The sequence below is a fragment of the Rana temporaria genome, chromosome 1 (assembly GCF_905171775.1).
Source record: "Rana temporaria chromosome 1, aRanTem1.1, whole genome shotgun sequence".
In the NCBI taxonomy this organism is placed as follows: Eukaryota; Metazoa; Chordata; class Amphibia; order Anura; family Ranidae; genus Rana; species Rana temporaria.
The window spans coordinates 210,179,872-210,197,522 of record NC_053489.1 but is presented as its reverse complement, the minus strand read 5'-3'; the positions used below and the strand labels follow the sequence as shown (position 1 = coordinate 210,197,522).

General features: G+C 40.5%; 1 protein-coding gene across 2 annotated transcripts in view; it reads right to left on the bottom strand.

The window, feature by feature from the left end:
* The window catches only part of CLTCL1 (clathrin heavy chain like 1), a 170,632-nt gene that overhangs the window by 27,863 nt on the left and 125,118 nt on the right, over positions 1–17,651 (bottom strand). For both annotated transcript variants that reach the window (XM_040348535.1, XM_040348543.1), the window contains 12 exons: positions 14,970–15,204; positions 12,807–12,929; positions 6,844–6,989; positions 6,525–6,708; positions 6,216–6,408; positions 2,386–2,543; positions 2,132–2,296; positions 1,934–2,041; positions 1,388–1,555; positions 959–1,108; positions 746–877; positions 354–464 (listed from right to left, as the gene is read on the bottom strand). In XM_040348535.1, the coding sequence (XP_040204469.1) occupies positions 354–464; positions 746–877; positions 959–1,108; positions 1,388–1,555; positions 1,934–2,041; positions 2,132–2,296; positions 2,386–2,543; positions 6,216–6,408; positions 6,525–6,708; positions 6,844–6,989; positions 12,807–12,929; positions 14,970–15,204 (1,873 nt within the window). The remainder of the gene's footprint in view (positions 1–353; positions 465–745; positions 878–958; positions 1,109–1,387; positions 1,556–1,933; positions 2,042–2,131; positions 2,297–2,385; positions 2,544–6,215; positions 6,409–6,524; positions 6,709–6,843; positions 6,990–12,806; positions 12,930–14,969; positions 15,205–17,651) is intronic.

The following is a 17,651-nucleotide window of genomic DNA, read 5'->3' as shown; positions in this document are numbered from 1 at the left end:
GCAATCATTGGCACCATAAAGCTGCATTTGATGGACACAGTGAGTGTGCATTCATGGGCACCGTAAAGCTACATTTGATGGGCACAGTGCGGCTGCATTTAATGGGCACAATGAGGCTGCATTTGATGGGTACCGATATGCTTTATGTTAATATTGTTAAAGTTGTTGTTATTTATTTTTGGAACTTAATTCTGCTGAAAACATTTTCCCAAAGGGGAACTTATCCTTTAAATCTTACAAATATGCCTTTGTAGAAAGTATGTCAAGAAAGTGATTTGCAATAATGGGCAGATAACATGGTAAAGTAGCATCAAGTTCTGCAATTATTTAATCACTCCAGTTTACTTTGTTACCTGATAATCCTCCTCCTCTGTAAGCAGGTTGTTGAGGGCTTCATTCACAGATTTATTGTTGTGATTTTGAACGGAGCGCAAATACGGCTTAACAAGAGGTAACTGGTCCATCTAAGGGCAAGGTCAGAGTTCAAACGTCATTAAAACACTACAATACTGAAAAAAATATACTCTATGTCCTAAAAGGTTTACAAGAATGTAGGAAAATGTACAATGTTTGCTGTACGTGTATAGGCACAAGGTTTGATAAAGCTCTACAGGGCTGCAAAGCTACAGTTCTAAGGATTCTATTATCGTACAGATACCTTGAGAAAACAAGCATAAGGATCTGCAGCGTTTACATGATAAATGCAAGTCAACGGCAAATTAAAAACACACACACCATATATTACCTTAGAAAAATAGTTGACAGTTCGTGTGTGGTCCAAACGTGGGGATAAGACCAACAGAAGGTCATTAATGAGCAAAGGCTTGTACTCCAGATAGAACTGCACAGCTTTGTAATACAGCTCTACATTGGCAACCTGTAACCATAAAGAACATCATTGTATGTTGCTTTTTTCACTTATGCCCAAACTAGGAAAACATAATAGATAAACAAATACCTTGGTTACAATATCCTTAAACTGTACTTCTTTCCAGGCAGTGGTGGGATGACTCATCATTGTGAGAATTGCATTATCATATTCTTCATATTTATCATACAGGAAAACGAGTTCACCCCATAAGTGGGCCTGTTCTGCAGCACGTAAAACCTGAAAAAGCAAGCATTAAAAACACATATTAGCAAAAATATCTGTCCAGAAAGGATGCACATAAGAATATTTTTGTACACCATTTTTTGTGGATCTCGATAAAATTGGTTTTATCAAGCAGTATAAAAACCGATATGTCAAAATATTCTTATTTTGACACATTGGTTTTTTTATACTTCTTAATAAACCAGCTTCATCAAGATCCACAAATAATTGGTCATCTGCTGGACAAATCAGATACATTTGTGTATCAATAATTTTCAAAAACTCATCTCTTACCTTAGGGATGTTGACTCGAGACCAGAATAGCTCCAAATGCTCCCGCATTTTCTGAGGCTTGAACTTGGAGTACAGAATGGCCAGCTCTGTGAACATACCCATGTGTGCACGTTCCAAACCCAGGGCTGCTTCTAGAAGTGCAATTAGCTCCTCAAAATAGCCACGGTCCTTTAAAAACAACAGGAAAGCAATCACCAGAAAAATTTAATACAAAAAATTACCAATAACTTATCACAGGGCTTTAGAGGGACAAGATTTATGTCATTACATAACCATCTAGAACAGGGATAAGCAATTAGCGGACCTCCAGATGTTGCCAAACTACAAGTCCCATGAGGCATAGCGAGACTCTGACAGCATCAAGCATGACACCCAGAGGCAGAGGCATGATGGGACTTGTAGTTTGGCAACAGCTGGAGGTCCGCTAATTGCTTATCCCTGATCTAGAATGAAAACAGGGCTTAGCAAAGATCTTCTTGAACAAGATGGGGAATAGGCATAATGCATCATAAAATGATGCTTCAACAGTACTGGCTCCGCACTCACTTGATAATAACCGATCAGCTCCTCTAGTTCATCAGCATGGATCACAATGTGCAGGCCACACATCTGTGCTAAACGGAATTCTGTACCATCCACACATGCAAAACAGACCTTAAAAAGAGGATTAAAAATAACAGTGATAATACAAGACATTCATGAATGCTTTTACATTATGTGCTCTTGACATTAGGATTCTCTTACCTCTTTCCAGGTGCGGGTACTGTTGGCCTTCCGTGCACTGTCCACAGCAGCCTGGTACTCACCAAGGTGTACCAGCGTGGATGCCAACCGGGCAAAATTTGACACATTATTGTAAAGTAGTTTAGCAGCATCATACATGCCTTCTTCATAACAACGATCCCCCACCTAAAATGCACAAATGTCAGAAAAGTAAAAACACAGCAAAAAATCTTACAAAACAAAAATGCTGTATAGGTAAATATTGAGCACAGGACCTGTTGAATATGGGCGTTATTGGGACTGCTGACAAATTCCTCCAGCTCTGAGAGGCGATTTGTTTTTGCCAAAGCAAATATCAGCTCCGTCTCTACATACGATTCCCTGGCTTTCTTTCTTGCCATCTGTAAGAATTTTACCAAGTCCTCCCAGTTACCTGTGAAATGTACAAATTTAGATTCCTGCTTTCATAAATTTCACTTGTTGCTCCAACCCATTTTATTAGAGGAAAACAAAACAAGAAAATCAATAAGAAAGACTGATCTTGCAGGTAACAAGCCACTGTATCACACTGGCACGCACAATGATCTGAATAATATCTTGTATGGAAAACAAAAACTCGAAAATAATAATGTCATACTAGGTCTCAAAACAACCTGTAAGGAACACATCAACTGTTCAAAATTTGTTTTAAAAAAAAGGTTAAGTTTGTACTCCACTATTCACCCATAGATTTGCTATCTTACCCAAATTATGGGTGTATTAGTACCTATTCAGAGAATTTCCTGCAGTATGGTCTCACTTTCCATTGGCTACTACAATTACTTGGGTACTATGTGTAGCAAAATCTGATTTTTTTACTTACCATAAAATTATTTTTATGGAGTCCATTGAGGGACACAGCTTGAATAAAGATGAACTTCAGCCCCTTCTAGCTTTGTCTAACTCCTCCACCAACTCGGTATGCAGATGTGTCGAAGGGCTCTCGCCAGCCTTACAGATCCTGGTAGAGCCCTGCAGCACATGTGCATATGCGCACGGTGTGATTCCGCACATGTACAGACATGGCAAGGCTTTGAATTTCCATACTGCTTCAACTTCACAAATGCGCAGGGAAACGTGCTCAGATGTCCTGCAGGTCTCTAAGGATCCAAAGCCCTGATTCCGGGAACAGGTTTGTTACTGAGAACATCAGGCACAAAAACGTTATGTTGCTTAAAGTAGAACTAAAAAAGTAAACGTTTTTTCCCCATTCTGGATAAAGTAAGGGATTAAAGGTTTTGTAAAGTTTTCCTTTTGTCATCTTGGGAACATTTCCATTCACTTCCTGTCCCACAGCCAAAAGTGAAAGAAAATCCCTCTAAAGTGAGGCAGTCCCAAGTGTCACCAGAACATTGGAAGATATCACCGCTATCACTGTTCTGGGGACAACTCAAATTTTTCCCACTATCAGTGATACCGGTACACAGGACTAATAGGAAGACAGTCAGAAAAAAAAAAAAAAAAAAAAGAAGGACAGGTGTTTTACTCCCTTCTCCACTATTTTCAAAATCTAAAACAAAAAAGTTTTGCCTTTAGGTAACTTTAAGAAAAAAAAATATTATTGAAATGTTTGAGATTGGGGGAGAGCAAAATTGATATTTAACCACTTAACGACCGCCGCACGCCTATATACGTCCGCACAATGGCACGGACAGGCAGAAGGGCGTATATATACGCCCTTGCCTTCTAGCGGGTGGGGGGTCCGATCGGGACCCCCTCCGCTGCGTGCGGCGGTCGGGTTCCCTCGGGGAGCGATCCGGGACGACGGCGCGGCTATTCGTTTATAGCCGCTTCGTCGCGATCGCTCCCCGGAGCTGAAGAACGGGGAGAGCCGTATGTAAACACGGCTTCCCCGTGCTTCACTGTGGCGGCGCATCGATCGCGTCATTCCCTTTATAGGGAAGACACGATCGATGACGTCATTCCTACAGCCACACCCCCCTACAGTTGTAAACACACACACACACACACACACACACAGTGATCCTTAACTCCTACAGCGCCCCCTGTGTTTAACTCCCAAACTGCAACTGTCATTTTCACAACAAACAATGCAATTTAAATGCATTTTTTGCTGTGAAAATGACAATGGTCCCAAAAATGTGTCAAAATTGTCCGAAGTGTCCGCCATAATGTCGCAGTCACGAAAAAAATCACTGATCGCCGCCAATAGTAGTAAAAAAAAAAAATTTATAGAAATGCAATAAAACTATCCCCTATTTTGTAAACACTATAAATCTTGCGCAAACCAATCGATAAACGCTTATTGCGATTTTTTTTTACCAAAAATAGGTAGAAGAATACGTATCGGCCTAAACTGAGGAAAAAAAAAATTTATATATGTTTTTGGGGGATTTTTATTATAGCAAAAAGTAAAAAATATTGAATTTTTTTCAAAATTGTCGCTCTATTTTTGTTTATAGCGCAAAAAATAAAAACCGCAGAGGTGATCAAATACCACCAAAAGAAAGCTCTATTTGTGGGGAAAAAAGGACGCCAATTTTGTTTGGGAGCCACGTCGCACGACCGCGCAATTGTCTGTTAAAGCGACGCAGTCCCGAATCGCAAAACCTGGCCTGGGCATTTAGCTGCAAAATGGTCCGGGGCTTAAGCGGTTAAAGATGAAGGTCTGCTTTAAGCAACATAGTATTATACTGCTGCCTACAAAAAAAAAAATCCTCTCCCTGCCTCATACCTTCCCAGTTGTAGCAATCTCTAGAGATGAAAAATAGAAAATTAACCGCAACAGACCCTAGAGAATGGGAGGTAATGGGTCTTGCCAATGACAGTGCATAACAACTTTTTAAATACATTAACTTCACCCAATCCCTTCCTTATACTTCTATTTATTATGTTCTTTTTTGCAAACCCGATTCAAACCTCTCCCCACTTTCCAAAACATGAGTTCCCCCTCTTAACCCCCTCAAGATTCACAGACAGGCTTATCGATGACCAACCAATAACAGCGTTGCTTCTCCCCAATCGCCAAATGTCTGAGGGTGCACTAAGGAGTAGTAGTAGAGCCACCATAAAACCTTTACTAGAGCATGTGAACCATCAGGTGAATGTTAACAATAAATTTTACACTTCTTCTTATGTGCCACATTTCCCCTTCTTTTATGCCACTCCTGTACCTATAACGGCATTACAAAATTTTAATTGTGTAACTAAAAATGTTGAAAATATATGGAAAAAAATTAATTCTCGGATTGGCTGATGTGCAGTTTGTCATTTTATCAGCCCGCCAGCTACTGTATCACACATACCCAACCCTCCAGATTCAATAATCCACTACTCTCGATTTGATGACTCTGTGGTGCTCACTGCCCCCTTTCCTGTTTATCCATTATATTTTTTGGTTTCCGTTTACCTTACCACCTATTCTTATCCTTAAAGCCCACCAGGCTGTGGGGCTGGGTTTGGGTGTGGATGGTTACAGTGATCATATCCCCCTAATAATAACTAGAGCTTTCCTAGAGAATTTTGAACATTCGTTATGACACTAAATGGAACTCAGAAGCTCTGCAATTCTCTTGTTTTACCCTTTTGTTGGGATTTTTCTTCCACTTTTATTTATAATGCAATGTCTCATTATTTACGTAACTTACCTGTTCAAATTACTCTGCAAATAAAATCTTTTGTAAAAGAAAGTATTAATGAGTTTTTCGGCATGAAGACATTGATAAAGAAAAGACAAGGTAAATGTCTGAGCCTGGATGTTGCCAATGTCTAAACTCTGTTCTCAGGAGAGAAAAAGACAGTCGGGGAACTGTAATCTGGCTTTGAGTAGTGAAAGGATCATTTTGATATAGGACATGGAGGCCAATTCTCCTGGCTCTATCGTAGTACAAGAGCCAGAGCTGTCGGTGACAGCTCAGTCTCCATGCCCACTTCTGTGATACCACTGTTAGCAATGGGTTCACGTATGAGTAAAGTACAAATTTATATTGCTATGTGCTAGGTATTTTGTTTTATACAATTCCTAACAGGATAGCAACGCTCATTTTATTGGCAATTATGATCCTCCACCTGCAAATTCTTTCTGGTCTGTATTAAAAATACTCACCATTCTTACTTGCTGCCTGCACCACTTCCATATAAGCAGAGGGGTCATCAGCTTTAATGTAGGAGTCAATAGCTTCCTTGACCAAGTCTTTCTGCAGCTGTGCTCTACCCAGTTGACTCCAAACTGCTGGCTCATTGCACCTTTCTGCAAATTCATATGCACGGTCCAGATTCCCGATATGCTCAATCAATACCTGCAAGATGTGTTGTAGGGAAGAAACAACCATTAAAAACAAAAACATTTCAAAGTCAAGGTATTGCTTTTACAATAATTACAACACTTAATAAATGAGCCATGAATTTTCATCACCTGTATGGCAGATGTGTTAACATCAAACTTCCTAAAGATAGCAAAGGCCTCCTCAAACAGCTGGTTGCTGATGGCAATGTTAGCAATGTCTGGTGCATCGTAGTTATCCAAGCGGTTGATATACTCCATTACACGTGTTCGGTCAGCCTTGATGGCGGTTAGTATCAACAGATTCTGCAGGTTCCTGAAAGCAAACAGTCACTCAACAGACATGATTTAGGCATGTTACATTATTACACACAGCCAAATTTTAGCCCTTCCATGCCACCCACCATTGTTTCTATCCTTTTCCTAGAATTCTATTACCTCCCCATCTGACCTGTGCTCACTGAACACGGAGTTGTCCAAAACTATCTTCTCAAGAAGCTCAATGAGTTCATTAGGGAGATCAGCCGTCATAAATGCTTTCACAGTCACCGACACTTCTTCAGGATCCTGCGTCTCTGACAGAGCAGTCTGCACCACCTTTGGGGGGGAAAAAAAATACAGCCAAAGTACTGCAGATGTCCAAAACAATATACCAAACACAGATACAGGAGCCATTATCTTAATGTAACCTGATTTTCCATGCATAGGACAAACCATTCCCTTACTGCACACAAAAAAATATACAGAAAGAATTTAAAGTAGAACGTAGCCGATAGTTGCCCATGTCCTTAAATTGCTAGTGTATGAAAAAAATCCTCATAAATGGTACTTTAAAGTTGTAGCCTAGAATGCTTTATATAAAAATATACAAAAAATCTTTATTGGATCACAAAAAATATAAAAAGTTCATTCAGTTCAACCATAACAAAAATATCATACAATCCCATATACCCAATTCTAGACAAAAAAAAACAGCAGAGCATGATCTAATTTGCTACAGCAGGGGAAAAAATTCCTTCCTGATCCCCAGAGAGGCAATCGGATTTTCCCTGGATCAACTTAACCTATAAATGTTAGTACCCAGTTATATTATGTACATTTAGGAAAGTATCCAGGCCTTTCTTAAAGCAATCTACTGAGCTGGCCAGAAACTCCTCTGCAGGGAGTCTGTTCCACATTTTCACAGCTCTTACTGTGAAGAAACCTTTCCGTATTTGGAGGTGAAATCTCTTTTACTCTAGACGTAAAGAGTGCCCCTGTGTCCTCTGTGTTGACCGTAAAGTGAGTAACTCAACACCAAGTTCACTATATGGACCCCTTATATATTTGTACATGTTGATCACATCCCCCCTTAATCTCCTCTTCTCAAGATAAATTCAGTTCCTCTAATATTTCCTCATAGCCGAGTTCCTCCATGCCTCTTATTAGTTTGGTTGCCAGTTTCCGATATCCTTTTTGAGAACTGGTGCCCAAAACTGAACTGCATATTCCAGATGAGGTCTTACTGATGATTTGTACAGGGGCAAAATGATATATCTCTCTCTGGAGTCCAAACCTCTCTTAATACAAGAAAGGACTTTCTGGCATTAAGTATTAGTACTTAATGTTATGTTTCCATTATAGAACAAAGCTCCTTGTTTTCTACATTCTATACAACATTAAAGAGGATTATGAAAACAACATTTCAAAAACGTGTTGGGAGTTCGTTATTTGAAGCATCCTGCTTGGTGTTTTCAAGTGGGACTTCTGTGACTATTGTACTTTACCGATATTTTGAAAAGCCAATGCAGCTCCGTACAACATGTTTTTATATTTTTTGTGACACAATAAATATTTTTGTGTATATTTCTATATAAAGCATTCTAGGCTACAACTTTAAAGTCCCATTTGAGGGTTTTTTCCATACACTAGCAATTTAGGGACATGGGCAACTATCAACTAAATTCTACTTTAAATTCTTAAATCATTAAGACTGCTACATTCACAAAGATGATTTACTGAGCAGCACTAAGTTTGTTTGAAATAGTGAAAGGGTAACACTCTCCCTCTAAATGACAGCACTCATGTACATTCACCTACTTTCACATGGCATATATTTTTAGAAAAATGCTGCAAAAAGAACATTTAGATACACCTGTTTTAAGGTTCTAGTAGATAAACAAACTGGTTAGGATGGCATGAAATTTGAGGTATGTACTATTTTCTTCTGTGAGATGTACAGTTGTGTTCATAAGTTTATATACCCTGGCATAATTCATGATTTCTTGGCCATTTTTCAGAGAATATGAATGATAACACAAAAACTTTTCTTGCACTTATGGTTAGTGTTTGGCTGAAGCCATGCAATATCAATCACCTGTGTTTACTCTTTTTAAATCATAATCACAACAGAAACTACCCAATTGACCCTGATCAAAAGTTTACAAAGCCCAGTTCTTAATACCGTGTATTGCCCCCTTTAACATCAATGACAGCTTGAAGTATTTTGTTGTATTTGAGGATGAGGCTCTTTATCTTCTCAGATGGTAAAGCTGCCCATTCCTCTTGGCAAAAAACCTCCAGTTTCTGTAAATCCTTGGACTGTCTTGCCTGAACTGCACGATTGAGATCTCCCCAGGGTGGTTCAATGATACTGATATCAGGAGATTGAGATGTCCACACCAGAACTTTCACTTTATTCTGCTGTAGCCAATGACAGGTAGACTTGGCCTTGTGTTTTGAATCAAGTACGTCCCATGCGCAGCTTCCTGGCTGATGAATGCAAATGTACCTCCGGTATTTTTTGATAACATACTGCATTAATCTTGCCATCAATTTTGATCAAATTTCCTGTGCCTTTGTAGCTCACATCCCCAAAACATCAGCGATCCACCTCCGTGTTTCACAGTAGGAACGGTGTACCTTTCATCATAGACCTTGTTGACTCGTCTCCAAATTAAGCGCTTATGGTTGTGGCCAAAAAGCTAAATTTTGGAATCTCATCACTCAAAATGACTTTGTGCCAGAAGGTTTGAGGCTCATCTCTGTGCCGTTTGGCGTATTGTAAGTGGGATACTTTGTGGCATTTGCGTAGTAATGGCTTTCTTCTGGAAACTCGACAATGCAGCCCATCTTTCTTCATGTGTCTTCTTATTGTGCAACTTGAAACAGCCACACCACATGTTTTCAGAGAGTCCTGTATTTCATCTGAAGCCATCTGTGGGGTTTTCTTTGCACCCCTCATTTACCACTTCTTGATTAGATTTTGAACATTGCCGATTGGTATTCTCAAATCCTCCGATATCTTTTTATATCCCTTTCCTGTTTTATACAGCTCAACTACCTTTTCCCGCAGATCCTTTGACAATTCTTTTGCTTTCCCCATGACTCAGAATCCAGAAACGTCAGTGCAGCACTGGATAAAAGATGCAAGGGTATGTCAGGAGTTCAGAAACTCATTGACCTTTTATACACACACACACTAATTACAAGAAAACAGATCACAGGTGGGGATGGTTACCTTTAATAGCCATTCAAACCCCTTTGTGTCAACTTGTGTGCATATTATCAGGCCAAAATCACCAGGGTATGTAAACTTTTGATCAGGGTGATTTGTTGTGATTATGATTTAAAAAGAGTAAACACAGATTGATTGGTAATAAATGGCTTCAGCCAAACATTAAAGGAACACTAAAGGTTAGTTTTTTATTAGATCAATTGATTGCAGTAAGCTAGAGCATTTAAATATCATTTACCTCGTTTTTTCCTTTGACCTTCAAAATACAGTAATCCAGGTTCGAAAATGCCATTTCCTGTCTCTCCTCTTCTTGCTTTCCACCAGCATCTGAGCCGTTTTGCATGGTGGAAAGCAGAATGTGCTCACCCCCTCCCTATGACTACAGCCCTGCGTGAAGAGCAGAAGCTGCGTGGAAAGGGTGCTCTTCAGATAAAAACCACACCATTTACAAGATAATAACAAAGAAATATCACAAAGAAATCTTCACGGCCAAAAAAAATCATTTCTCCAACATCATCGCAAATGCCCTTAACCGCCCCCGTGAACTCTTCAAGCTGGTCACTCAGACTATGAATCCAGCTTGTTTAGAGGCCCCCAATTCTGATTCACAAGAATTTTGCAACGAATTATCGGATTATTTCATTAATAAAATTGAAAAAATCCGTGAAAGTATTCAGCAAAATGGAACCGTCACCAACTCCCACCCAAATCACAAACCTAATACCCACATAAATCTGCCGCAATCACCAAAATTCACTCTAAAACCCATTTCCATCGATGCCACTAAAAACATCATCGGGACTCTGCATAATAGCACAGCACCCAATGATATCATCCCCACTAAACTGCTGAAAGAAAGTGCCGATATACTGGCACCAGCTATCACGCAGCTCATAAACCAATCATTCAAGGAGGGCATGGTGCCCACCTTGCTAAAACAAGGCACAATAAAACCAATTCTAAAAAAAACTACCCTCGACCCCAAAGACCCAAACAACCGGAGGCCCATAACAGCTCTAAATGTCTTCTCCAAGGTAATGGAGAAAGTAGTTGTACAACAGCTGCAACTGTATTTAGACACCCATAAATTACTCGATCCGTTTCAATCAGGCTTCCGTCCGGGTCACGGAACAGAAACGGCGCTGCTCAAAATATGGGATGACGCTCTAGAGGCCGCAGACGAAGGAGAATCTTGTCTCCTGATACTGCTGGACCTAAGCGCGGCTTTTGACACTGTAGACCACGGACTACTACTGGCTAGGCTAGCTGAAGTAGCCGGAGTCGCTGAAGGTGTTTTATCCTGGTTCTCCTCCTTCTTGGAAAACCGATCACAAATAGTGAAACTGGGGTCTTTCACTTCTGAAAAACGTACGGTGTCATGCGGAGTCCCTCAGGGATCTCCCTTATCGCCTGTATTGTTTAATATCTATCTTCGCCCTCTCTTTGAAATCATCAGTAACCAGAAGTTACTTTACCACTCCTATGCAGACGACACACAACTGTATTTCCGCATCTGCAACAAAAAGGATCATTCTCTTGGACTAGAGAAATGCCTCACTCTAATAGATAACTGGATGACAAACAGTAATCTTAAACTCAATGGTTCGAAAACAGAACTTCTCCTGTTTCACGCTAACCGGAAAAATCACCCCGCGTCAACATGTACTCCCCCACCCATTCTGGGTAAAACTATCACCCCTAGCACCAAAGTCAAAAGTCTCGGAGTCATTTTCGATACCTACATGACAATGGATGCACAAATAGGGTCAGTAGTCAGCGGATCCCACCATCTGCTGCGCCTACTACGCAGACTCACGCCCTTTATCCCGAAAGAGGACATTGCAGTCGTGGTGGGAACAATCATCAATTCCAGACTCGACTACGCAAATGCCCTCTATCTAGGACTCCCCAAATACCAAATCACTCGTCTGCAAGTCGTTCAAAATACGGCCGCTCGACTAGTGACTGGGAAAAAACCATGGAAATCAATCTCACCTTCGCTGAGATCCCTTCATTGGTTGCCAGTAAAAGACAGAATCACTTTCAAGGGACTCTGCCTAATACATAAGTGTATTCAAGGCAACGCCCCCCAATATCTATGCGAAAAAATAAAAGCCCATAACCCCAATCGCATTCTGCGATCCACCAATCAAAACCTCCTCCAGATACCCAAAGCCAGATACAAGTCCAAAGGAGATCGAAGATTTGCAGTCCAGGGACCTCGCCTGTGGAATGCACTACCAACCACCATCAGACTGGAGTCGGACCACTTGGCTTTCAGGAGAAAGATTAAAACCCATCTCTTCTGAGGTCAAGGGGTTCCTTATCCATGAAATGGATACATCGCCCAGAGGCGATTCAGTTCGCATGTGTTGCGCTTTACAAGTCTCTCTCTCTCTTATCCCTCAGTTCCCATTAGGCCGTGATGTAGCAAGAATGAATGCGCACCCCAAAACCAGGAAGTCAGTGAGAATAACGATTCAGCTGAATAAAACAGCTCGATTTCAACAGGTATCAGACTAGTTATAATGCAAAACATTACTTTTTACTTTATCAGCTACTGTCAGACTTTAACTGAAGAGGAAAATATTTTTGTCTTTACAACCCCTTTAACCATAAGTGTAAGAAATGTTTTTATGTTATTTATATTCTCTGAAAAATGGCCAAGAAATCATAAATTCTGCCAGGGTATGTAAACCTATGAGCACAACTGTATGTGGAAATTACTTAATTCTTGTATATTCTGCATATGTACACAACCTTATGCCACTAAGCTTGAGACAAAATCATCATTACAGCTACTGTTTATGTATAAATATGTAGTAGAGAATAGAATCTGTATAATATTAACAGTAAGTTTGTTATAAGGGATGTAAAAAAAAAAGGAATAAGGGGGCAATTAATGTTAATTAATATACCTGATCAATCAGCTGTCGCCTGAATGGATTATTTTCTTCAAGAACACTGGCCCACTGGTCGGCATCTTTCCGTCGCACAAGGTAACGAGCTTCACTCTTAAACAAAGAGTTTTCATTGCACACCTAAAAATGATAGAATAATTTACTTCTCAGTTCACAGGGGGGGGGGGGGGGAAGCAACATTTCCATAACTGATGATAAAATTCTTCAAAGATACCATTAGGGTGGATAAGTTTTTTCCCCCCAGAGACTTGGGTTAAGAAACATTTGCTTTCTTTAAACATCTGTAGCAATCTCCATTGGTCTGATGTTAGAGAATTTAGCAGACCTTTGCCTGTGACACAGACAGAAGGGTAAAAGGTTAATGTAACCATTAAATAAATAAATTATATATATATATATATATATATATATATATATATATATATATATATATATATATATATATATATATATATACATACACACACACATATATATATATATATATATATATATATATATATATATATATATTTGTCTCGAGCATGTTTCAATTCACTTACTCTCGACGAACTCTCTACCTCTGCTGGAAATCTCTTCCAAGCATCCACTCTCCTTCTGTAAAATACTAATTTCCAAAAATTGGTTTTGAGATTTCTTCCTCCTGCTAGCTTGGGATTATGTCCCCGTGTTCTTGTTTTTCACTTTGTATTGAAAATACTGTCCTTCTGAATATCATTTACACCCTCAATGTATTTAAAGGTTCCAATCAAATTCCTCCTTTCCTAAAGATTGTATTCATTAGGTTTCTAGAGTCTCTCCTGATACATTTTATATTTAAAGACCTTAAGTGATGTCTCCAGAACTGGATACAGTATTCTAAAGTCTGTCTTAATCTGGCCATACATTTGTAAACACATTTGTATGAATATTCACACAAAAGTTCCCACTACATTTTGCTATGACTTGACAAATGTAATTTAAAAGTACATATAGAGAAAAATCTTAGGCACTGCACACCATACAAGCCCAGTGTGTAATAAGGGAAAGCAAATAACCTTACCTCCATGACCAAGCCCCATGTGTGGGGCGAAACATGTTGGGGGACATGGCCTGGATGGAGTTAAGCTGAAGCTGCCATCACTTACCACACGCTAGGCTTGTATGGTGCGGAACCTGACCTGTACTTTCAGTGGTACCGAATGAAGGACATGCAGCAAAGACCCTAAAGTTAGTTTAGGTTGTTCAAAAGTACTTCAAAAGTTTGTTTGCTTTTAATATTTGATTTGTAAACAAATGGATTTTTCCTGGACGAAAACACACACACTGTTAGAAATTTGTTTATTTTCGAAAAACGTTACATCCTGCCCTCCCCTTTCCAATTTTGTTATGGTCAAAAACACATGTCAATTTGCATCCACTAATTAGAAAATGAAACGCATGTTCTTCAAATTTCTACTATAGCCAGCTTAACTTAAGATCTACATATGGCAATCAGGACCTCTTTTCTCCTTGCTTGTGATTCGTGTAGTAGCCCACCTAGGATTCTATTAATTGTACCCACTCTTTTTTTGCAGCCCCTTTATGCAGTGCTTCCAAAAAAAATAAAAAAATAAGTTCCCACCATATTTTCAGTGAAAGTAATGTCCCAACAAATGTGTCAAATTTAAAAATCCTCCACTCCTGTGCCTTGCTTGAGCGCCCCAAGTGAGATTACTCAGTGACACACTCTCCACCACCAAGATCATCAAGGACAATGCTGCTCATAATACAGTACTGCAAGACACATGGAGTGCATCGAGGCCTTTGGGTAAAGACTGCGCTCTCAATAAGCATTTTAATAAATAAATTAGTGCTTATGGGCATTTACTCTGTGCATTTTAATAACCCTCCTGTATTACCCAGCACCATCCGGAGTCTTCCTCTTTTTAACATGTACACTGTAGAGAAGGTGCACTAGCATATTGTAGGCAGCATTGTGGCTGGTGGCTTCATTAGTCCTGTATGGGTATAATTTCATACACCTGTGTAACTTAACCTCCTAGATTCTGAGGTCAAGCTAAATGGTAAGAGTCTTTAGTGTTCTTGGTGGTGGAGACAGTCACTAACGAGTCTCACTTCTAAAGCAAGTAGAGAGCTTTGCAATTCATTTGACATATTTAAATGACCAGCAGAACTAACCTTTATAAGCTCCAAGTCACACTGGCCCCTCTCATAAGCTACACAAGCTAGGTGCGGGTCCCTTTTTTCACAGTATTTGCCCACTACACAGCTGTCATAGAAAGGGTTCTCCCTCAGGAAGCGTTCAGGATTGTTGTTGCTGTCAATGTAGATCTTGGCCAGAGCATTGTGTGTCGCTGGCTCCTCACAGCCCTCATGGATTCTGGATTCCAGCCATGGTAAGAGTAGTTTTAGCCTGATATGGAGAAGACAACAAGAGTGTAAATAGATTAATTAGAATGCCAAATACAAGAGTAGCAATTATACACATGGCTAACATCCCCCCACAAATCTAAAGTTGTATGTAGAATTACATACAAAAAAGGAGCATGTTAGACAGAAATGAAAATAAGATTTTTGCCTTACAAGTAATTAGGCCAATATGACAAACAGGAAAAACTTGCGGCTTGAACATCCACCTGGTACCACTTAAAAAAAAAAAAAAAGACAGATGTCCAAGTGGTAGCTTTGGAAATCTGGGAAAGTGATGCTGAAAAGCCCATGCAATACCAACAGATCTGGCAGAGTACGCTTTAACAGGAAAGGGAGTAACCCCAACTCTGGTTGTAGGCTCCATTCATAACTTGTCTGATCCACCTCACATTGAGGGAACAAACAGGCAGGAATAGAGTTGCCTAAACAAGACAGTGGAGAGAAAGCGCATTGCAATGTTAAGGAGCAGAACAAAGAGGGAAGAATGAGGTCTTGGTTGAGTTGAAAGGAAGAGACCACTTTAGGGAGAGAGGACTTGGGTCTCAAGACAACTTTGTCCTTGTGCAACACTGGGAAGAGCTTCATAGAAAATAAGACCACTAACTCAGAGACCATTCACACTATGGTGAGAGCAATGAGAAAGTCTACCATGGGAGTGTGGTCAGACAATGGAATATCCCCAACAGGTTCAAAAGAAAGTCTCTGAATGTTTAGGAAAACCAGATAAAGCTCCCATGGAGATGAAGGGGAACATACAGAGGGAGAAATGTGTGCGACACCTTGTACAAAAGGCCTCAAACAAGGGAGTGAGAGACCAAGGGTCTCAAACAAAAACGTCTGAGATCTTCCATTTTATAGTACTCCAAGTCAGATGCGGAAACAGACAAGGCAAGAGGAAGGACAATACACATCACACGTCCTTTTTTTTTTGACTCGCACAAGGCAAATTAGACCTGCCAGGTGTAATGGTAGAGTTTGCGAGAAGTCCATATCCTAGCCTTCAGAAGGGAAGGGGTGACAAAGTCCAGTAGACCTCTGTCTCTTGGGACAATGGCTTCAACAACCAGGCCATTAGAACCAGCAACCAATGAGAATCACCAGAATGCCCTCCATCTCAGTCCTGCAAAACAGGAGAGGGAGAATCTGGATGGGTGGAAAGGCATAGATCAGGTTGAACTGATCCCATGGCATCCCCAGAGCAAACACTGCAAATGCCTGAGGGTCCCTGGACCTGGCGACAAATCTGCACAACTTGTTTGTCAGAAAATACACACCTGGGATCCCCCAGCTAAGGCAAAGGGCTTGAAAAGCCTCCTGATGGCGAGCACATTGCCATGTGTCCAGATGCTGGCAACTAAAAGTCCACCCGCCAGTTTTTTTATGCCCGACATGTGGACAATGGACACAAACAGAATGTGCAGCTTTGACAAAAAAAGGATCAAATCCGCATCCCTTTGAACGGTACTACTTCTGGTGCCTCCTTAAGGGTTTTAGGCCACATTGTCACATTCTTCAATTAGATTCTGCTGGAGTGCCCTTGCAATTGAGGGGACCTGTACCTTGGTTCCACCAATTTGTTCTAACCTTTAGAATGATGATGGGAAGGCAAACTTTGTGATCACCAAGTTCCCTGCTCCAAAAGGGCATCCTGTACTGTGCCCCAGCCCGACGGGCTGGCATCCATTGTGAAAACTTTCCACATCTTTGGAGGTAAGGGCTTCTCTGACTTGCAGGTCAGAGACATGGGACAGTACAAGCACCAAGTCTGTTGTCCTACTCTACCAGAATTTTGAGTTGCAACCATATGGAATGAATCTGGACATATGGCACAACCTTGAAGGAAGCTACCATTAGGTCCAAGACCCTCATGCAGGCAGAATGTGAGGATTTCCCCTGGACCCAGAAGGCAAGGTCATGAGAGCAGGGGTATAGACGTTTGTACCAAGGCAAGAAAAACCTATACAGGGACGTGTCTAGTTTCATCCCCAGGTACTTTAAATGTTGGTCCAGTGACGATCCAATGAAAGCTCTGCAGAGTCTTCAGTGTGTGTTGGCTGACAGAGTTAGAACACTATCTAACACTTTATTAGAAGATCATCCAGTTACGATGCCCACTACATAAATTGCCTGAGCATTAAGCAGAGATAAGATTAGGTCAAGTACCCTGTTGAAAACCTGAGGGACCGTGGAGAGGCCAAAACAACAAGGCGAAAAATTGGTAATGCTGATCATCCACCTCTAGATGCAGACTGCATCGAGAAGGAAAGATGGGAAAGTGCAAGTAAGCACCTCTAATGCATATTGAAGCCAGAAAATCTCTTGGTTAGAGGGAGGCAACGACCTGGCAGTTTTCATGTGGAATTAGTGAACCTGCATGAACTTGGCAGTCTTTAAAGCCAGTACAGGCTAAATTCCTCCATCTGGCTTGGG